A 22,066-nucleotide genomic window follows, 5' to 3' on the forward strand; every position below is an offset into this window, starting at 1 on the left:
AGAAAGAAAAAGAAAGGAAAAAGAAGAGAGAAAGTCGGGACAATCAGCTAAGCAAGCATCAAACGAACAACCAAGAAAGGAAACAAGCAGTCAATACCTTCAGACGTCCCTGACAATGAGTAGCCAGCCAGCTTAATAGTAGGAAGAGAGAGCGAGGAGACAAGGATTGTAGGAAGAAAGGTGCGTGTCCGAAGTTCGTCGAGTTGGCGCGGTACGCGCTTGCCTATAGAGAAGCCGAGCGAACAGATACATACGTAGCTGTATACAAAGAGAGAGAGAGGGATACACACACATATACGCAACTATTTTGACGGGAAGGTCACATGACTAGACGCTCGACCGACCGCCGCCGTCGCCGTCGCCACCGCCGCCGTTATTCCCCCTCTCCATGCTCTTCATTCCCATCCCTCCTTCCTCTTACCACTCCTTTCGCATCAACATAGACCATCATCAACGAAATAGCAATCGAGCGGCGAGACATTGCGGACGTCAAGCTCGCACACACGCGCACACAAAGAATGGGTGACCGCCGAAGTGTGCAAGAGGGAAAGGTGCGGCAAGAGGACCGAACGTTCCGGTTACCCCCAAAGAGGTGTAGAGGGAAAAGAGGAAAGAAACGCTCGTCGAGACGAGGACAGCGGCCGATAGATTGCACAGCGACGAAGTAGGGATACGAAATAAAAGGACGGTGGAATGAGAAACAGAGAAGAAGAGAGAGAAAGAGAGATGCATCAAGATTACGGGGATTCTTCCGAACGGCTGCCACGAGTCCCGCAGCGCGTACGCGCGCGCGAGAGCTCGTGTTTACGGGAGTAGCCTTACGTGAGCGTGCGCGGTAGAAAGAGGAAAGGAAAGAGCATGTGCGCAATAAAGAAAATGAGAGGAAGAAAAAAAAGATGGATACGACGGACGACGACGTCGCAGCGGTGGCGACGTTGGGTCGGTCCTTCGAGATCCCCTACACGCTTATTACTACTATTGTCTATTACGTAGTATTTTGCAAAGCATAGAATAAATATTACCGTTTACAGTAATAAATAGGTAGGAAATTGCGTTTCAACGCTTTTCTTTTTTCTCTCTGTTTCTCTCTCTATCTTTCTCTGTGAACGCATTGCAAGGGAATCGTGAAGGAATAAAAACGCGTTCGACTTACATTAGTTAGAGAGGAAGAGAGAAAGAACGCGTACGATCGATAAGTTGGCGCGTTGACGTCGTCGACGTCGTTTCGACATAGAAAGAAGTAAATCGTGTTACGTTGGTGAACGATGTCGATCATCGAACCGACGACACGATAATATCCATCGTCGTCGTCGTCTACGTCGTTCTCGTTGTTTCGACGGCAACGACGATAGCAGGGAAGGGAATAAGGGAACGATAAAAAGTAAAAGAGAGGACAGGGACACGACGACGACGACGACATCGGCGACAACGGCGACAACGGCGGCGGTTGCGATGGCGGCGGATCGCCGTCGATCTCGTTGCTGCGCCGCGAGGCGCGAATGCCCAGGACAGGCGGATGGGAGGGGAGGTGAAAAGAGAAGATGGTGGTAGCGGGGAGGGGTTAGAGGCGTCGCGCCAAGTCGCAAGTCGATCGTCAACGGTGGCAGAGAGCGTTGGTTGCGCTGAATAATATTCCTTTGCTTTTTATGTTTGTGTGCGAGCACGGTCGTCGTCATCGCTTTGCGTTTGCTGATTGCCAATTGCGTTAACGACTGAACGACCGACCAACCAACCGACCGACCGATCGACCGACTAACAAAGCGAGCAAACAACCGTTTGCGGAGGTCGTATGGTCGTATGGTCGTATGAAGATACGATATATAATGCTACCGGCACGTAGTAGTAGTTGTAAGTGTAAGTATATACGTTTGCGTTCGTAAAGCTAACGGTGAGAACTGCAACGGTGCGACATTGACAACGAGGTTGGTGGAGACAGCAAAAGAAAGAGGAGGAGCAGACGAGGAGTGTGAAAAACAACGGCGTGCGCAAAACGAGAGCTACGCATCGGTCTTACGAACAGAGCAGCCACGGTGGTGATGGAACGTAGACGGGAAGAAGCGTAGCGCAACCGAGCCGGATTGCTGCTGCTGCTGTTGCTACTGCTGTAGTGGGATACAAGGAAGCGAGGGAGAGTGAGAGAGTGAGAGAGTGAGAGGGGAGGATCGGAGGAATTAGATAGTGGAAGATTGTGAATCGAAGCGAGATAGAGCGATAGCGACGACAGGCTGGTCGACGCACGCGAAAGAGAAAGAGGGAGGGAGATAGATAGATAGATAGATAGATATATAGATTAGATAGATAGCGAAATCTACGGGGGAGTATCGGTGGTTGAGAAGGAAACAAAGAGGGTGGTGGTGGGAGCAATAGGAGGAGACAGACGGACGACCAGACGGAAGACAGACGGAGGAGGAGGGGGACGGACGAACGAACGAACGAACGAAGGAAGGAAGGAAAGAACGGGTGGGCAGACAAGCAAGAGGACGGACAGACATGTGTCATTTCTCTGTTGCCGACTTCTCTCATTCGATAAGAACCCGGTGGTTCCTAAAAGCACAATCCAACGACGGCCGACGACGTTCGTGATCGCAGTGTGCTCTACTCTCTACTATTCGTCAAGGAAAACCTTGGCGAAATCGTACGAGGGCGTTTATTCCCCGTCATCGAATCAAGTTTTTTCCTTCCCTCTTCTCTCTCTCTCTCTCTCTCTCTCTCTCTCTCTCTCTCTCTCTCTCTCAGTAATGTGCATCGTGTGCCATCGATAAGCTTATCCCCTGTGTCTCGTGGAGTAATTGACAGAAATAATAAAGAAGACGACGGCTAGTAGTGCTGATAGTGGTGGTAGTGAATTTCGAATGGTGGCTATTCATTCGTCCATATTCCTGCTGCCTTCCTCGTAGTCGTTGTGGTAGTCATTATTCATCGTCGTTTTTTTATCGTCATCCTCATTATCATAGTCGTCATCGTAGTGTCGTTGGTTGTACAAGTCTTACGCCTCGGTAGTGCGTGCGCGAATATTATCATGTTTATGAACAACGCGACGTTACGGTGGATTGCCGCCGTTGTCGTCGTCGTCGCCGCCGTCAACGTCGTCAACGTCCTCGTCGTCGCTTAACCTTCGTCGAACATAATAATGCCGATCGAGAAGGACGGACAGACTTGAGGAAGAGAGGCACGTAGAGGCGGGCGCGCGCGCGCCAGCTAGCTGCACGAAAAAGAAAGAGAGAGAAAGAAAGATAGCACAGCAGCACGCACGCACAAGCAGCGAGCGAGAGAGAGAGAGAGAGAGAGAGAGAAAGAAAGAATCGAGCAAAGAGGTACGATTCGCGTGCAAGGGGGTAAGAAGCAGAAGACTCGTTGGATGTCGTCGTCGTCGTCGTTCGTCCACGAGAGATGGACGACGCACCAGCAGCAACGTTTTACTACATCGACCTCGTTGTGTTCACGTTGATCGCGGACACGGTCCCGTACGCGATTACGCTACTGCCACGAATGCCGTCGAGTGAACTCGAAGAATAAGAAGAGAAAGAAAGAGCGAACGAGACAGAGAGAGCGAGAGTAGGAAAGAAAAAGAGAAAGAGAGAAGTATAATAGTAGTGTAGTGTAGTGTAGTGTAGGTAGTAAGGTAGTGTAGTAGTGTGGTGGTGGTAGCAGCAGTGGTGGAGCTTGTGGTGACGGTGGTGGGTGGAGGGCGAGGGTAGAGGTGGCGGTAAGCAACGAGAAGGAGAAGGAGAAAGATAGGTGTCGAGAGGAGGCATTTCGCGCGTCGCAGATTTCGCGTGTGTCCACTGGCGCAATTGTAAGACGCGATCGTAAGACGCGATCGCGAGGCCGTTCGAGGTCCTCGTCCGTCTTACTGCTGTCTCGCGACAAAACAACACGACCATTACAACGACAATAACAAAAATATCATCAACAGCGACGACAATAACAACGTTTACAACAGCGGCACCAACATCTACAAAAGTAGTAAAATACTACAAAAATAATAAAAGCATCATCAACAACAACGACGACGACCACCAGGATCAGGGGAACAAATTCTCAAATAATGGAGACATTATTACCCGGCAATACAAACGGCCAATCTTACAGTCCACAGTTGAAAACCGTCTTGAAAACATATCAGCTATCGGCTGTGAAGAGCCTACAAGGTCCGAGTTCGGCCCTTTTGGGCATGGACTGTAAGAGTCTGTTGCAAGAACAACCGCCCTTTCATTTCTCAGTACCGCCGGGTCGTTCCGGAAATTGCATCGCCGCCGAACGTCTAATTGATCGAATAACCGAACTTACCTCGCCTAAAGACATCGACAAAGGCAATGACCATGCACCGGTTCCACCATCGCCGATCAACAGCAGCCTTCCTTCCAGACTCAGGCGGACGAACTTTGATCGGCCGTTGGATGACTCCGACGAGGATCCACCTCCTCCTGATCGTCCTAAGGTCGCTTGCGAAAAAAGAGATCTCGAGTTTCAAATACCCATTCTTACCGCTCCCGATCAGAATTGTTCCGAAAGGTGCGAGACTGTGCTCGAGGGCGAAAGTATTTCTTGTTTCGTCGTTGGTGGCGAAAGGAGGTTATGTTTGCCACAGGTATTGAACACCGTTCTACAAGATTTTTCTTTACAACAAATCCATCAGGTATGCGACGAATTGCAAATTTATTGTTCGAGAAGTACACGAGATCAATTGGAGGAACTGAAACTTTCCGGTATTTTGCCGCGTAACGCGCCGTCGTGCGGTCTAATCACTCAAACCGACGCCGAGAGGCTCGTCAGTGCTCTCCTATCGAGGACAGAACCATGCGAGACCTCTCACCTATTACAAAATCAAGATAGTATCGATAAGAAAGTCTGCGGTGGTAAGGCCACCACCGAGGATGACTCTATCATTAGGTTCAAAGTGTATCATGAGTGTTTTGGAAAGTGCAAGGGTATCTTCGACGCCGATCTCTTCGAATCCGAGGATTCTGTGTGCATAGAGTGTCTCGAATGTGGCTGCCAATTCTCTCCACAACGTTTTGTCAGACACGCTCATAGGTCCCTGGAAAACCGTACCTGTCATTGGGGCTTCGACTCTGCTAACTGGCGTTCTTATCTTCTACTTTCTAGAGATCAACAAAACTACAACAAGCTGCTCGCTGTCTTTCGAGAGCTTAAAGAGAAACATCTTGTACTTAACTCTAAGCGGAAACTGGAGGTATTTTTATATTTTATTATTTTCTTTGTCTGTATCTCTCTTTGCTTATTGGTGCTTGTTTAAAAACAACTTATTTTATAAATATGATAATGATTTGATAAAAAAAACACTTGAATTTTATCTCACGGTTATCTTTTTCATTTTAATCGGATTATATTTAGACAAATAAAGAGTAAAGATTATCTTTCTAGGATCATCATAGTTAAGCTTATCTCATAATCGCTTAAAGATTCCTGTGTCCGATATGATGAATAAATTTCTTGAAAAACACTAATACCGCTGATGACTTATATCTGTGTGTAATATCACCCTTTAAAGAATCAATGTCAAGGCAAATTACTATTCACTCTACTTAAATATTTCTTTTACATATTTTTGAAGACATTTTATATTGCAGTTAAGGCATGAGCCAGAAAAGTTAATAAAAAGAGCGAAGAAGGAAATGGGTAAAGATGAATGCGCTACCATCTACAATGGAAATGGATTAGGTATTTATCATCCGGTATCTTCAGTGGCTAGCACGACGGATCCATATTTTCAGATGCAATGGGCAGTATTTGAATTAGCTACCAGAGGAGTATCCGCGTTTAGGCCTTGGAATGCCTCTGCTTCTCGTAAACATAGAGACAGGTAAATTAGTTAATTGAGAAAGAGAGGAAGTCTATTAAAGAAAGCTTTTCATCATGGTTGTACATCTTTCCTGTATTTTGCATCTACAGCTCTTCCATGGTACCTTCCTATCTCAGTCGTGGTCCACCAGTACTACAACATCCAGAACGTGTAGTGCCATTATCTGAATGTGAAAGATTTGAGCCACATTTTCAACCAAATGTTGCATTGGCACCGATACCAACACCTGCAATACCACCTATAGTACCTCCTGTTCATCATCAACGACACCACCAAGAGCACCGTCATCATAGTCAATGTCCGCAAAGTCCAAATGAAAAGCAACAGGAGCTCGTACCGAAACAAGAGTTTGCAGTTAAACTCGAAAAATCGTCTCCTGGACCTGCTTCTTCCGGGGGTGGTAGTGGAACCTCCTCTTACCCTCTTTTCCCTACATGTACGGTGGAGAACGATCGAAAGGAGATATCTCAAGAAAAAAGAACAATTGTCGAGGAGAAAGTTGGGGAAGAAGAAGAAAGTGCTGCAGTAACTTCGTCGACCGTAAGCGTTGATCCGCCGGCGGTCGAAGTGGGCACGTCGTCCCCCGAAAGTGATTCGGATTCTGAAGGAACTACAGCCATGGATTTGGAGGAACGACTGATAGCACTTGACGTTCCGCAGGATATTTTGGAGCTAGTTCGTCGTCTAGCTTCCGAAAACGCACAGTTAAGACGACATCGTCGATCGGATGCTCGAAAAATCTCTAGGCTACGCAATCAACTTCTAATACAACATTTACAATCAACCAATGACAGTGTCAAAAAAGAAGAAGTAGGAAACGCGAGTGTTGCGGATAGTACAGAAGGCACCGAAGAAATCGATGTCTCGTTGCGTTCGAACGATAATGAGCCCGAATCGGCAGTCCAATCGGTTAGTAATAATTAGAAATCGATCCTTGTAGAAATAATTATTGAAGACGCTTGTCATTCGGCCAGATGAGCGCATTCTTATATTCAATTTAGTATTTAGATATACAATAATATGATTCTAAACAAAACGATTTAAAAATTGTCTAGTTTATGTGATATGCGAGAAGCCTTTGCTATTGTTATGTTTAATTTGAAATTTTTAATGTAAGTATACTTTATTTTCGAATTTTAATTATAATTCAATGTAGATATTGTATTATATGAAAAGAAAAAAAAAACAAGGAAAAGAAAGAAAGAAAATAATTAAATACGTTTGAAAAATAGTTTACCAACGCTCGCGTATAACGAATAACATGATTATTATAAATAAAATATTTTGTGCATATTAAGGATGCATGAAATGAGTAATACAAATTCGGAAAGAGAGAGAGAAAGAAAGAAAGAAGAAATTGTTTATGATCGTTTATGTTTGATCGAGTGAACATACGAAAGAGATTGAAACGATTTCCACAAACTTCTTATAGTCATGTTTGCATAATGTAAATATATATTGTCTCATTATAAGTCTATGTTAGTATAAAATATAACTCTATTATATGCGAAATATTAAAAAGTACAAAAAACCTAGGTGCTGTATTGTTACGCTAGGAATGCTCTAAGCATGGACCTAGGTGTGTTCCAGCAGCTCGTGATATGTCATAATAATAAAACACGTCATTGGGTATGTTTTAGTTGAAAAATCTTGAGAGCGCGAGATCACAATATCTTTTTTCTTTAGTATGGAAAGGCTGAATTATCTAACATTTTTACAAAACCAATGATTTCACACTAGTTAGGGGATCATTGATATTTTTCAATACCAAAAGATGAAGAAAAAATAAACACACACACCTTAAAAGCTATAAATAAAAGAAATACATCACAGAGTTTTTTATTTCATGATTAATTATTCAAGATGGCTATTATCCTCTTCTCCAAATCGCAACACGTTATTACTTTATGAATTTTCTCTTTTTAAAAGGATAACAAAAAATTAGATTAAAATCGATCTATTTTATGCCAAAATAATATTTATATGTGATGTAGATTTGTTACCCTTTCTACTTCTATATCTCATATAATATTTATTTAAAAATAATACATACATAGAGAGGAAAGGGGGAAGGAGTATATAGAAAAGAAAAGAGAGATCAAGAACGAACGAGAATATACGAGATCGTTTAATTTTATGTGCAATCCAAAATTACTAAAATATATTGCCTAAGCTTTTGATACATATTGGTATTTATTTGGAGTATTGTATATACATATCATTTTACTTTATATTTGATGCATAAAAGAAAAAACGACGATAAAGAAATGTGTTTAAAACAGACTTTTTACTACGAGTTACTCTTTTCGATTCGCGAGAACTCAACACACGAGTAGTTTGCTGACACAATACAATCGATATTGGCAAATCATTAAAAAATAAATATGAAATTATAATAATAATAATAATAATAATAATAATAATAATAATAATAATAAAAAGAAAGGAACATCTTTACAAGAAAAGTATGTTCCATTCATTGAGCCAAACTGTACTATATAATTATAAATTCTATACAGTGATGGGAGGGATGCTTTTTTTTAAAGTTTCTAGATAGAAAGTATATGGTACTAGATTAAAGACGTACCTAGGTGATATTAGACATACGAATAGAAAATTATCTAGATATGTATGTATATACTTACATTGTATGTAGGAAACTTTTACATGATTCATACATACACACACACATCTTCATGTTCAATGCATATAACGTTATCTAGTTTATTCTCTATGTTACGTGCCGTATATAATAGATCTTATCTATTTGTTAAATGCGTTAAAAGAAAAGAAAGAAAAGTAGTATGCAAAAGTACATTAACAATTTATACATATGTGAACGACTCGATTCATTTTATATCGTAATTTACCAAATGTAATATTTATACACAAGTACAAACGAAGAAAAATATACCTTGGTATGATATATCTTTTACGTACTTGTGTTCATCATATACTTCCCATCACTGGATATGCATTATATAATCTATCGATTATCATTAGGCTTGACAAATCTTATCATATTTAAATTTATCTAATATAGCAGACAAAATAAACAGTTTCCAATATTTGTATGCCATTTACGTATATACAATCCTGTGGAGACTGCTTCGAAGATCTCTCATGAAAATACTATGATCTAATAAATTACATCAACATATTCACCGTACAAGAATCTTTTTTATATATCTCCATAACTGTTCTCATATTTATAATTACATACGTACGTACATAATTATTATCAATGCGCTATTACATCAAAATCACTAAACATTAGATAAATATTTACTTTTTCCAAATCATATAACTCGAAATGATCTCACCAATTTTTCTCTGTCTAGTGAAAAGAAAAAGAAAAAACAAGAAAAAAGAAATGATAGATTTTCAAAGCACTCTAATATGACATTATACATTACAATCGAAGATATAGAATAGTTCTATTCATTACCGCATCTTATATAACATTTGGTCAATAAACATATATTATACATAAGCTACATTATATTATTACAATATTATAAGAAATCTCACTTACGATAAAGAACATAAATAGTCTACATTTTTCATACACGCTCAGTTTATCATAGTTACCTAGAATACGACATGAATAATAAATACATAATACAAATCATATATAAAGCTCGATTTTGAGTACATTTGAGGAATATGTATATGAACAGTTTCATTAAAATCATGTAACTGCCATGACATAAAGTGTATTTTAATTTTCAAATGGAAATATATTATAAATAAATGCAATATCTATGATGCTTGCTTTTATTAAAATTTGTGCATTATATTAAATGAAATGCGTATAAGTGAGAGAGAAAAAGAGAGAGAGGGAGAGAGTACTATGTATTTCGTTTATTGAATTAATATTCCATTCTTCTTATTCAGGATCATTGAACTCTAAGTCTATGGAAAAGAAAAAATTGTTTATGATAATAGTTGCGTGAAAATTATTATCTTTGTTGTTGTTATATGTTTAATATAGTATTCAAAACATAAAATATAAGCTATTTGTTGCGATCTATACTATAGGTATATAATATTAAAGAAGATAAACTACTGAATAGATGAAATTAAGGTATTTGCAATGTGAACTCTTTCTATGCAATAATTAGTAGCCAAATTACGCACTGTAGTATGTATTACAGTAAAAGAAAAACTGTGATACTGTAAACACAGTTTAGATTTTTCACATTAATCACAGCAATGTGATGTAGCATTATTGTGAAATGTTATCTGTTTTATGCGATATATAAGCAATTGTTATTACTTAATGTGCAAACGTATTATTGGCAGCGGTCTGTAACTACACGATAAGTTTTTTACTACATTATTACATACTTTTAAAACTGATCGTGACCCCGTATAAATCTCTGTGGATGCGCTCGACACATCCTGTTTAATGTATTTACCAGTGATTTAATTAACTTAAAAATTTAAGTTATATATATTCTATTAATTTATAAACCCAACCATGCGCCTTGCGTCTACATTTTTCTCTTTCTTACATGCAATCGAGTAAAGACAAAATATTAAATGACGTTGGAGGAAGTAGGGAAATTGTCAATAGTTTATTTTCTTCGGTTATAACTTATTTATTTTTTTCAATAAAGAGTGAATCAGATTTATAATAAATAAGCGTTACATTTCTTTTTTTCAAACTATAAGAGTAGCAATTAAATAAATAGATTATTTAGATTAATAACACAATTCACGACATACAATTTTTAGATAGATAATAATAATAATAATAATAATAATAATATTCTTAAGAAACAAAGAATGTCATTATATACGACAAAGTGCAAAGTAAAAGTACAAAATTTTACTTCTCATTCGAATCTTTGTATACCTCGAAAAACGAAAGATCAATTTTCAGTAGTTTATTATATATCCTCATATATAGCCAATAAGAATTTTGATAACACTTTAATGTGGGGGAAGAATGATTATTATAATGCATATAATAGGAATCTGCAGTCCCTCTTATCGCATTTGTATTTCGATAGAAAATTTATCGATACACAATAATTACAAGGTGACGCAAATCCAACGATTTTATATAAAGTTATCAAATTCATTTACTCACTCATATATGAGTGTTGTGTGTTTCACACTCGAGATAAACAAGAAAATCAGTTTTCAATATATATATACATACATACATATTAATATGCACTCTAGATCTATGCATATGCACAGAGTGCTTGTAACTGGTGATAAAAACAAGCGCAGGGAGTGACTCTTTGTTTTTGAGAAAAATAAATTTGAAAATTTGTTGAGTAAATGTGTACTTGATTCAGTTTCTGCTCGATGGATTTTACTATTTTATTCTCAGATATTTTGAAGAGCATTTTTGCTCTTCTTAATATATTTACAATGTATGATGAAATTTCTTGTTTTGGTATTATTATGCTTATCGAATAAAGCTTTTGGGTTGCAGGAACAAGAGTTACAAACTCGGTCAAATAGATGTGTACTCGATAAATTTTCAAACTTATTTCTCTTAGAAACAAAGGCTTCTATAAACAAATTTGATTCTACATTTTCAGCTTACTTTTTCATTATACCATCAATTACAGAGCATCCTGTATAAATTGATGATCTACAGATCGATTAATTCATGACGTATGTGACACACGTAGATCACATATTATACATAACACACAACATACAAATACACGATTGCGAATCTTTTAAATGTAAAACGTGAAGAACTGTTATAGGAAAAAAAAACAAACAAACCAAAACCAATCTTATCTTCGCCAATTTTGTGTTAATTGAAAAAATAAAATACAATTTCGATAATATGAGAGAAAAATTCTTCCTCTGTTACCGTAATTATAATAATAATAATAATAATAATAATAATAATAATAATAATAATAATAATAATAATAATAATTTATCAAAATTGAAGCCCTTTTTATAATCATACTCACATTGCTATCAGATTCAAGATATGTAATTATAACAAAAAAAAAAAGAATTAATGATAAAAAAAGGCTTTCCTTTAATTGTTCAAAGTTGACAAAAATCAAGGACAATGCACTTATAAAAATATGGTAAAAGAATATGCTAAGAATATGGTAGAAAAAAAGAAAGAGAGATAAAAAATATAACCGATTGAAAATGTTGAAAAGGATCTAGAAAAATCAATGGTAAATCTTAACTCGTGTGATTCTGAAGCGCCGTCTATCTGTGGGACATACCACCAACGTATGGGATTTCATCAGGAGAAAATCAGAAGAAGAGGTCAGAAAAGACAGGACAGGGCAGAGTAGTGGGAACAGGACAGGGGGATACGCAAGTCAAACACACAGTCGTCGCAGGTGTCGCGTTGCATGCTTTCTCTACAATTTCTATTTTAAAACATTAAAACGCTGTCAGGTATTTTTGTCGGATTATTAATTATTTCTGAAATTTCATCGATTTTCATTTCTTTTCTTTTGTTCACGTTTGAACCGTTAACTTCAATCACTGGTGGAGAGGGGGAGCTAATATAAATATATTAAATGTTGATTTTTTTATCTCATTAATATTTATCGCAGCGAACTCTCCACGTAAAAAGAAAGGGATAAAAAAGAAGAAGAAAAATAAAGAGGATTAATATTCAAGGAAAAAAGAAAGAGATCAATGTCCGCTTTGGTCTATCCAATGCTGGTTCCATGAAATTAATGCTAATTAATAATCGGAGTTAATTTGGAAATGTAATTTTTTTCGAGTTCCGGGTCTACATAGAGAAGGATATGGCTTTCTTGTGTCCGGTTCGTATACGCCGAGGGAAGAAAAAAAAACGTAAGTTGTAAGAAAAATAAGTTTCTTTCTTCTTTTTTAAAGAATATATATGAATTTTTGAGGTACCAGGTATGGGATTCTCACCTGTTGCACTTGTGGATTTATTGTTCTTGAATTTAACCAAATATTTCTTGAAATAATTTGCTTGCAGCTATATATAGTCTTGATTTATGATATTTTATAATTTTAATATTTTATTCTATAGAAGAAATAATTTAACAATGTTAATTACTAATATAAGTTTGTCTATTAAAAAAATATTAATAATTTATTAGAAATTTTTAACGCTGTACGTATTTTTAAAGACTAATGTATTTTAATTTGTATATTTGTATAGCTGGAATTCATAACTTTAATTTGGAAAAGGACTGTGTTGGCACAGGAGGTACAGGACTCGGTACAGGAACCAGAGCGCCATTACCACCTGGTCGTATAACTGGTAGTGCAAGTATAGAAACTTTAGTAAGAGTTGGCATAGAAAAGGAAAATGGACTTTCTCCGGATAGTAAAATGGTTATCGTTCATGACTTTACACCATGTGTCGATGACGAGTTGCAGGTCAAAAGAGGACAGGTTAGATTATTTTACATTGTATTATTTTTTTTATTGACTCTTTGAGCTTAATATTTCATTTATTTTTTCTTTTCATTCAATTTAGGTTGTAAATGTATTATATAGAGAAAATGACTGGGTATATGTAATAGCAGCGGATACGCGTATGGAAGGATTCGTGCCCCATTCTTACTGTGCACCTTATACATCGCAATTAGCTGAATTGACGCTTGCTACTCTTATGAATAATGTTAAAAAAAAATTGCCTAGATCCAATGAGGGTGACGGTGATATCTCCAGTACGGGTCGCTCTCAAGCATTGGATGTACAACAAACTGATACAGGGTCAGCATCAGATTGTGAAAGCTATACTCGCAATGTTGTAACCGCTGATATTAATGTTAATAGATCTAATATTACTCAATCGCAAAATTCTATACAAACAATATCGTCTCAACCAGATGTGCATCCCTTTTTCAAGGTATAATTAATTTAACATGATAACTTCAATTAATTAAACTAATATATATAAATATTAAGTTATTTTTCATTTTATTTAAAGGATCCCTCAGCTGGAAGATATATTGTGTTATATACATTTGTCGCACGAGATGAAAACGACGTAAGCGTTGAAAGAGGAGAATTCGTAACTGTGCTAAATAGAGACGACCCTGATTGGTTTTGGGTGCTTCGACATTGCGACGGTAACGAAGGATTTGTACCATCTGGATTCGTTTATCCAGGACATGTACTTCACTCGTATGCAACAACAGGTACCGCTGCAACGACAGCAACTTCGGCGGAAACGCATACATTAGGTTTGTAGTTTATATTCTTAATACATATAAAGTAACAATTTATGACAAATACATTTATTTATTAAAATTCTGATAAACAAAAATGATTATATATAAAATTATCGTATCATAAAACATACATTTAGGTTGCACGAATGAGTATTTAAAAACCTAATAATATGACATTTGTTTTAAAAGAGACTGGCAATGGAAATATAACGGGAAGCGAACAATTACAACAGAAAAGTTTACGAGACTTCAGAGAAGAAACTCCTGGCACCGAATTAGTAGTACTCTACGATTATAAGGCGCAGGCGCCAGATGATCTATCAGTAAGAAGAGCCGACTGGATATATGCAGATTTGGGAAATCAGACGGTTGATGGTTGGCTTTGGGCATATGCACCCAAAACTCGGAAATATGGTTTTATTCCTAAGGCATATGCTCGTCCTCCTGCTATGACCAGCTTGTGATACATATAGCAATTTTGTATTTCCATTTTTATATATATATAATACTAATAGAATATTTCTATATGGTTTTCTTGTTAAATTATATTTTTCTTTTATCATTTTTCATAATAATCTAATATCGCAAACGAGTATTTTCTCGTTAATGATCTGCGTCAAATTATCAACATAAAATATTCTCCGATTATCGAAAACGTGACTAATGTATGATAACATTTAAGTTGAGATTGGAACAGCCAGAAGTAATATGACCGATCAAACCTTCGTGAAGAACGATACAATCACCTTTAAAGAAAACTTCTTGGGGACGTTGTGCAGTCCTCAGTGAATTTATTGGACCCGTAAATGTTAACGATCGAAAACTTTCGTTATCGATATTATCTACGACCTGTTTAAAAACCTTTTTTTAGCCTGTTTACACAAATTTGATATCTTAAAAAATGAATATATAGGTTAACGTACTTGAATAGTATATCGGAGAATATCTGCAGCATTTCCGATATCCAATCCCGCGATCCAGACGATTATTATATTCCTTTCGCATTGACCTTCTCCACTAGCATAAACCTCATTGGAAAGTGAATAACTGTTTGTAGGGGGTAAACGAGCAGCTAATAGTGGAAGTGGTAGACGGTTCCGATATTTAGGATTGATCTGGTTACTATTGAACAATCGTGCAGCAGAGTCTCTTGCAATCAAATAAAAATTCATATTAAAAATAAATTTTAACGAATTGAGTCGAATTCATGGTTTATTAAAATCGATTAGTTCATGATGATAATTATAATACTCACGATAATTTACCAGATACCAGTAGAAGAGCTAAACATCGACTGGTGTTATAAGAAAGTGCTGAGAAACCAACAATTAATGTGCTTTTCAGCCCAGGATCGACGCTCAGAATAGGTACTTCCGGATGATCGAAAAGGAAATGATGCGTTAATGCCGAAAAAGCAACGTTAACGGAACAATCGACGCGAGGACAGCGTATTGGTCTACGAGAACATTCCCAGGTAGTTTGTACATTGAATTTTAATTCAGAACTGTATTGATCTCTGTCATCTTTCCGTAATAAGTTAAAGTAACTTTGTTGCTGATAATATTTGGCATCATTTTGTTCGACATTGCAATTATCAGGATAGGTAGAGTCCATCATTTTATGTCCTTCTGTAGAGACATTGTTATTGTAAATTCAAGAATTTACTATAATTCATATCGTATTTTACAAATTGTTTTTGTCGTTGTAATTGGTTTTCACTGAATTGTGCAAGTATGTTTTATATAAGGAAAATAATTGATTATCAGTGCCACCGACGTAGCGGCACTTGGTACTTTAACTTACAAACATAATAAGGATAGTTGAGCGTGGGAAGAGATAAAAAAAAAGAAGAGATAAGTGCATATCAGAAAAGAGAGGACAACGAAATTAAAGATATCTGCGTTTACGTGGCGTTGACCTGATTGAAAGGAATAGTGTTCTATGCAACGACGACACAAGAGATGTCCTTGGAAAGAAATAGATGTTCGTTCTAAAGCAACATTTGTCTCGTCTGTAGTTTTCCCAGTTAGACTGAGATGACAAACAGAGCACAGACCAAGTCTCGTCTCTGTTTTAATCTCTGGACTTGCGTGATGATTCGATGATAACATCTTCTTCTTTTTTTCTTTGTTCTCTTCTTCTTCTTCCTCTTCTTCTTCTTCGTATTCCTCTTCTTCCGTCAGTTCCATAGAAATCCTTTTATCGCATGCCCTTTCACTCGTTTGCAGCTGTTTGTTGCATTTAACGTAATGCTGATAATCCATTTCCTTAGAAAAATATCATCAATTCGTTGTAGATTAATTTGTTTCTCTTCCTTTTTGTTTTATTACAATCGTAAAATAGAACAGAGCGAACTTCGGACAAAGTAATATTTAAATTTTTGGAACAATCTTTGAAAAAAAATAAATAAATTCATAATGTATAGTTCACTATGTATATGTAAGGATTTTCTTAATAAATAAGAAGTATTGCAATGTGGTGGATTCAGGATACAAAAGTCAAATATAATAACAGCTTGCTTTATGAATAGCATAATACTTGCGAAAGTATCTAAAATAATAGAAAATAATAGGAAAGTTTAAAAAATTCAGCAATCCATGATTAAAGCTTATACTCAAATTAAAGGTATTCAGTTTGAACAATTTTTCATGTAATTTTAACTATTTTAATTTAATTTTATAATAAAATGAAGACCATAACTTGGAATTAACTATCTGGTTTAAATCCACTATTACGATATTTCCTATTTAGTAAGATAACTCAGTATATTGAGAAAGAAATAACGATGATCTCTTTTCCTCAATGTTCGCAATGACGTTTTATTCGATCACGTGCCTTTCGTTGATTTTTAATCGTTCGGTCGTCTGCCCCATTATTATCACAATGATGATCCACCGTCCTTTTATCCATTTTTTTCTTAAAATTTCTTGGGTCAATTTGTTTATCGTCCGGCACGATAACCCTTGTTCCGATAATACGTCAATGTACCTTCGCTATATAACTGCGATTCGTACGAGTGCAATTACTAAAAAAAAAGAAGAAGAAGAAGACTCGCTTTTTCTGTTATCTGAAATACGTAAATACTTTTTTTTTATATTTGCTATAAATGGAAATATTGTTTAAAATAACCGAACGAAAATATTTGATTTTACAAAATACAGAAACAATAAGTTAAGCGTGCGTTCTTGCGCAAAGAGACATTTCTTGTTTACTTTTATGTTTAATTATTTTGAAATATTTTATCGTTTAAGCATTTAGCGACAACGTTGCAAAAGAATGCACTTCTTCGAAGATTAAACTTACTGCGTTAAAAGTGAGGTCAGAGAAAAACGACTAAAGAAATATAATAAAAATTCTTAATGACGTAAATCTAGTTAACCCCTCGTTAAAAAAAAGACAAAAAAAATTTGACAACGTTTTTAAAAGCAAGGCATCGTAAACGAATCTTACGATAACAACACGATACAATATAGTTTTTTTTTATACTCGAAGAAATATATTAATGGCCGGATTATAACAGTCCCAAAAATAATTATAATAAATCGTATTTTGAGTTTTTATTGTAAACCCTTGTAATTTATTTTAATTTTATTTTTCTGCCCGTTAACCGGAAAGACCTTGATTTATGAATATAGTATGTATGTATGTATGTATGTGATTACATTTGTCAGACCATGTTGGCAGAGAAACAAATTCCGGTGATTTCGGAAAGTTTAAATCGTCTGTCATTTATATATACTTAATTATACACATACATATATACCAACGTAATGCTACGTGTATTAAATACAAATTTCTTGTTCTTTCATTCTCAAATAATTTAATCAAATATTACAAGTTACGATATCATCTATGTAATAATAACAATTAGTTACTTGCCGAGAATATCTTTATTTCGCAGTTGCAAGTAATAATAATAATAATATTTAGATGATGTATTTACGTGATACATAAATCACTGCTCTTAAAATTTTTATATGTAAATAAATAATTTATAATGAACATGAGCAAATCGAATACGTTAAGATACATTTTTGTTTCTTTCTTTCTTCTTAATTATGACGATTATTATATAAAGGATTAAAATTTTAAATATTTAATAAAAATAGCATTGCACTAATAAGAGAAAGAAGAAGAAGAAAAGTGTTTGTTTTGTTGCAATACACTTTTCTAAAGATACGTTCGCGTTGAAGTGATCGAAACCATTGCATGATGATTAAGATTAAATGTATATATTTATATATTAAAGTGATTTAAAATAATAGTGTATAGTATTGGATACATTATTTTTTATTTCATTTAAGCACAATCCGATAGAGTAGGATGTGCTCGTCGCGCTAAAATATATATTTTAATAGCTAAAAGTAAATAATTAACAATAGATGAACTATACTCTGAGCTTACAAATGTTTATCTAATTTCTATGTATGATATATTTTTCATTATTTATTTATTTATTTATTTTTAAATACCCATTCTTAATGACTTGTAATTGCATACAAATCTCATCAATAATACTATTTATCCCAAAATCACCTGTTTTCATATAAAAGTTTATAATGCGATAAGATATATACCTAACTGGTTTAATCTATAAACGAATTAACTTTTTCAATTTAATCTTATAGAAGCAGATTCTCTTGTATATCAATTTCCCTGTATACATTGGCAGAATCAAATTTTATTATTCATTGGAAATAACTTTTCTTTCTTTCATTCTTAATTGTTTAAGACAAAATAATACAATTAAATAGGATGCATTATGATGATGCATTTAAACTATATTAAATATATAGTTTTTTAACAATTATGCGTTATTACTAATGTAAGATCATCTTTTTTATGTCGTGTTAACCTTAAAACTTAATATATTATATTATTATAAATATTTCAATTATGTTTTTTACTATACAAGCTTTGACAATTATTGCAGAAATTAATAATACTTTATCGTGGAAACCTCAATCTTGACTGCTCTGTTTTTAAATCTTATAAAGACACCTTTACGTTTATTGATAACGTCTCAACATGTTATATCCATCATTTACTTTCATCACAGCCAAGAGAAAAATCTTTTATATATTATTATATATTAAAAAACAAGAAAAAACTTTACATTGCCTCAACATATCCGGTTTTTCATGTAATGCTGTGTAAGAGACTGGATTTAAAAAAAATTGTTAAATAATTTCTTATTCTTATAAAAAGTTTTAAGATAACAAAAATAATTTCAGAACCGCTAAGAACATTATTCGATTAACGAAGGTATTCGGTGATATTCTTTATACAATTATTTGATTAATCGAACAAAAATTTAAATATGAATCCTTTTATCTAGCTATATGTATCATTTAAATTAAATATTATTTTAATAGTACAAAGTTGCCATTGCAATTTAATCTTCTAGGAAAAAAATTAACAATTCGACATAGATACAGATCAAACATCATGCATGGTCCATGTAATAATTAATGACAGGCTATGCAAGGCGCGCGATTTATGAATAATAGATATAAACATATAACTCAAAACATGCTGCATCACACTCAAAAGAAATATGTACTTGTGAATATATTATACATTTATCTACAACAACACAATTTCTAATGAGTTATATGTATACGCTATTGAACTTGCAATCCTTGTAGTTTTGTACAAGAAGGTGTGTCTATACGTTTAGCTTTTTCGAACATTTCCGAATCTTGAAAACTACGAGCTTTCCATAACATCGCTTCTCCTACGAATAATAAGAGAATGGTTCAGTATTAATATAGAATATTTTTATAGTACAAAAATATTATACTTATTTTTAACGTACTGTAACTTCTTTCCCTATAACAGTCTTGTCTTAAAGTCAACAAATACTCTTCCTCAACTGATATTTCTAATCGACGCAAACTGCCCTGATATTCGGTATGGAAATTTTCTTTAACGTAATATGGTACATTAAGTTTTTGAGTTTTTCTTGTTATAGAATATTTGCTAATAAAGGAATGAAAAATGTTAACATCTTGATAATAAGTTTTACAATGTATTATTCGTTTTTGTAATCTCAAAAATCATATAATTAATAAAAAACATCACTCTTGCAATAATAATGAATACTTACGCACTAGGATGTAAACTATATATAGGATCTGATATAAAAAAACTGCTCATCATAGATATCAATATTAACAACAAAAGAAGCAATGATTGGACAAACGTCGTATATCCAGTTGCTTGCTAAAAGATTATAAATTATTCATAATTATCTTAAAAAAAAATACATTATATAATATTAAAATATTTATATTTTCTACTTTTCTTGATACCTGAGAATGAGAGCTCTGAGATTGTGTTTCTTGCTGTCTCATCCATCTACCACCTGTACGTCTCATATAAAATTCTTGTTGAGGTATTCCTCCACCAAAGAACATATTAAATAATTCCTCAGCAGTGATGTCAGCTAAATAATATTTAATAAACATTTTAAATAAACATTTTAATTAAAAATACTTAAATATTCTAATTACCTTCAAAACCTCGCGTGTAATTATAATGTGTATGAGTCTGACGAGCTTGGCTACTTTGTAGTCTTTCCTCTTCGGGACCGTAAAGATCATATTGTTTCCGTTTCTCAACATCCGTAAGAATAGCAACAGCATTTCCAATAGCTTAATTTAAAAATTACATAACATTTTTAATCTATTATTTATTTTATGTCGTTAAATAATATGTTGTTAAGATGATTTACCTTTAAAAGATTCTGCAGCTCCCGGTGCTTTGTTTTTGTCAGGATGTAATTGAAGCGCCAATTTTTTGTAAGCTTTTTTGATATCGCTATCAGTTGCATCTTTATTTACTCCCAAAATTTCATAATAATCTTTACATTTCTTAATTCTATAAACGTTTGATTAGATTAAACAATGACAAACCTGTATTATTTGTAATTATTTAAGTTTATACTCTTATGTTAAAAAATATCATTTTCATTGTACTAGTATATATATAAATATTAAATAGAATAAAATTATATATTAAACATATATATATGTATCTATGCCTTTTCACAGCTTCAAGTTGATCTTTTGTATATTCGACAGTAGCCTGCGCTTGAGAGCCTTCTTTATTAGCGGTATGCCTCTTTCTAACGGTAGGCTCCGATTCACTTTTTCCATTTTGTTTTAATAAATTTGTTACTTTTGTTAATAGATCTATAAAAATAATATACAAAATCATCTCTTCTATAGATTAAACAACAAAGGTAATTATTTGTATTTCTACTTGACGATACACTGAGACATGATTAATTATTACAAGAACAAAGTAATCCATACTGTATATTTAAATAACAATATTAATTACATTTCTAATCGCACCCTTAATCTTGCACTCAATTAAATGTAATTAATACTATTTATAGGAGTAATGAGTGATCTTTTAAAAATCTGAAGTAACAAAAATCATACGAGAACTTTTATTTCTTACCATCTGTTTTTTGGGTCGGATAAAGTTTTTGTGCCTTGCGTATAAATTTTTCCGCATCTTCGAATTTTTTTTCTCGAATATAACGTTCCGCAAGATCGACACATCTTTCAGCCTCATCTTTGTTACCGTCCATGTTAACTTCACTTCGAAATCAGATTTGAGAGTGAGAAATTAATAGAATAAATTGAAAATGACAGTGCAGAATAATAAACAAATTCGATCAAGTCAGCCTATTACGCGACTTTCCACGATTATTTCAATAATTTAATAAATTATGTGATAATGATCAACATTGCGCATGATATCGGAAAAACACGAATGTATTGTTTAATGAATTACGACGACGAACGAACTTTTCCTTTACGAAAATCTCGATCGTGACTGGACAACGTGTATAATCTATCACGTGACGTGTATCTACACTGCGGACATTAAATACTTTTACACAAATATCATTGGGTTGTTCAATTTTTCATCAACCATAAACATTAACAATGCACATTTGTATTTTTTATTATTCAATATAATTCTAACGATTAATTTAAGATGGAAAATTAAAAATTAAACCGAATAAAAGGATCCCTTGCACGACATACAGATTTGT

At 34.5% G+C, this 22,066-nt stretch overlaps 4 protein-coding genes across 7 annotated transcripts; 2 read left to right on the forward strand and 2 right to left on the reverse strand.

Moving 5' to 3' along the window:
• Positions 1-433: 433 nt before the first annotated feature.
• Positions 434-9,586, forward strand: LOC122519675 (ski oncogene). The gene is made up of 3 exons (XM_043639296.1): positions 434-5,197; positions 5,595-5,827; positions 5,917-9,586. The coding sequence occupies exons 1-3, from the start codon at positions 4,049-4,051 to the stop codon at positions 6,749-6,751; spliced, it is 2,217 nt and encodes a 738-aa protein (XP_043495231.1). The 5' UTR covers positions 434-4,048; the 3' UTR covers positions 6,752-9,586.
• Positions 9,587-11,748: 2,162 nt separating this feature from the next.
• LOC122519679 (SH3 domain-containing protein Dlish) lies at positions 11,749-14,517 on the forward strand. 4 transcript variants are annotated; one of them, XM_043639304.1, is made up of 7 exons: positions 11,749-12,226; positions 12,388-12,634; positions 12,972-13,207; positions 13,293-13,531; positions 13,595-13,667; positions 13,749-14,004; positions 14,182-14,517. In XM_043639304.1, exons 2-7 carry the CDS (start codon positions 12,586-12,588, stop codon positions 14,454-14,456), a joined length of 1,128 nt encoding a protein of 375 aa, XP_043495239.1. In that variant the 5' UTR covers positions 11,749-12,226; positions 12,388-12,585; the 3' UTR covers positions 14,457-14,517. The 4 variants fall into 4 exon arrangements, with proteins under 4 accessions (XP_043495239.1, XP_043495235.1, XP_043495238.1 ...); XM_043639300.1 differs by having other exon boundaries at positions 13,293-13,667; XM_043639303.1 differs by having other exon boundaries at positions 11,749-12,168; positions 13,293-13,667.
• LOC122519678 lies at positions 14,508-17,792 on the reverse strand. Its single transcript, XM_043639299.1, has 5 exons — positions 16,828-17,792; positions 15,911-16,259; positions 15,248-15,620; positions 14,916-15,141; positions 14,508-14,841 (listed from the first exon to the last, which is right to left on the reverse strand). Exons 1-5 carry the CDS (start codon positions 16,900-16,902, stop codon positions 14,653-14,655), a joined length of 1,212 nt encoding a protein of 403 aa, XP_043495234.1. The 5' UTR covers positions 16,903-17,792; the 3' UTR covers positions 14,508-14,652.
• A 474-nt stretch (positions 17,793-18,266) lies between these two features.
• On the reverse strand, positions 18,267-21,874 carry LOC122519680 (dnaJ homolog subfamily B member 12). The gene is made up of 8 exons (XM_043639305.1): positions 21,463-21,874; positions 21,038-21,188; positions 20,729-20,874; positions 20,508-20,648; positions 20,307-20,440; positions 20,102-20,217; positions 19,811-19,974; positions 18,267-19,729 (listed from the first exon to the last, which is right to left on the reverse strand). Exons 1-8 carry the CDS (start codon positions 21,593-21,595, stop codon positions 19,617-19,619), a joined length of 1,098 nt encoding a protein of 365 aa, XP_043495240.1. The 5' UTR covers positions 21,596-21,874; the 3' UTR covers positions 18,267-19,616.
• Between the last annotated feature and the right edge of the window lie 192 nt (positions 21,875-22,066).

The sequence above is a fragment of the Polistes fuscatus genome, unplaced genomic scaffold, assembly GCF_010416935.1.
Source record: "Polistes fuscatus isolate 324 unplaced genomic scaffold, CU_Pfus_HIC Scaffold3, whole genome shotgun sequence".
Classification (NCBI taxonomy): Eukaryota; Metazoa; Arthropoda; class Insecta; order Hymenoptera; family Vespidae; genus Polistes; species Polistes fuscatus.

What these genes read in the sequence shown, in the direction of transcription:
- LOC122519675 (XM_043639296.1), top strand. Translation starts at nt 4,049, where the DNA reads ATGGAGACATTATTACCCGGCAATACAAACGGCCAATCTTACAGTCCA. An exon ending in ACTCTAAGCGGAAACTGGAG is followed by an intron (nt 5,198 to 5,594) that starts GTATTTTTATAT and finishes TTTATATTGCAG; the next exon opens with TTAAGGCATGAGCCAGAAAA. An exon ending in TCTCGTAAACATAGAGACAG is followed by an intron (nt 5,828 to 5,916) that starts GTAAATTAGTTA and finishes TTGCATCTACAG; the next exon opens with CTCTTCCATGGTACCTTCCT.
- LOC122519679 (XM_043639301.1), top strand. Translation starts at nt 12,586, where the DNA reads ATGGCTTTCTTGTGTCCGGTTCGTATACGCCGAGGGAAGAAAAAAAAA. An exon ending in ATGTGCATCCCTTTTTCAAG is followed by an intron (nt 13,668 to 13,748) that starts GTATAATTAATT and finishes TTTTATTTAAAG; the next exon opens with GATCCCTCAGCTGGAAGATA. An exon ending in GGCGGAAACGCATACATTAG is followed by an intron (nt 14,005 to 14,181) that starts GTTTGTAGTTTA and finishes TTGTTTTAAAAG; the next exon opens with AGACTGGCAATGGAAATATA.
- LOC122519678 (XM_043639299.1), bottom strand. Translation starts at nt 16,902, where the DNA reads ATGGATAAAAGGACGGTGGATCATCATTGTGATAATAATGGGGCAGAC. An exon ending in ACACTATTCCTTTCAATCAG is followed by an intron (nt 15,621 to 15,910) that starts GTCAACGCCACG and finishes ATGTCTCTACAG; the next exon opens with AAGGACATAAAATGATGGAC. An exon ending in TTCTCCGATATACTATTCAA is followed by an intron (nt 14,842 to 14,915) that starts GTACGTTAACCT and finishes GTTTTTAAACAG; the next exon opens with GTCGTAGATAATATCGATAA.
- LOC122519680 (XM_043639305.1), bottom strand. Translation starts at nt 21,595, where the DNA reads ATGGACGGTAACAAAGATGAGGCTGAAAGATGTGTCGATCTTGCGGAA. An exon ending in TTACACGCGAGGTTTTGAAG is followed by an intron (nt 20,441 to 20,507) that starts GTAATTAGAATA and finishes AATATTATTTAG; the next exon opens with CTGACATCACTGCTGAGGAA. An exon ending in TTATAGGGAAAGAAGTTACA is followed by an intron (nt 19,730 to 19,810) that starts GTACGTTAAAAA and finishes TATTATTCGTAG; the next exon opens with GAGAAGCGATGTTATGGAAA.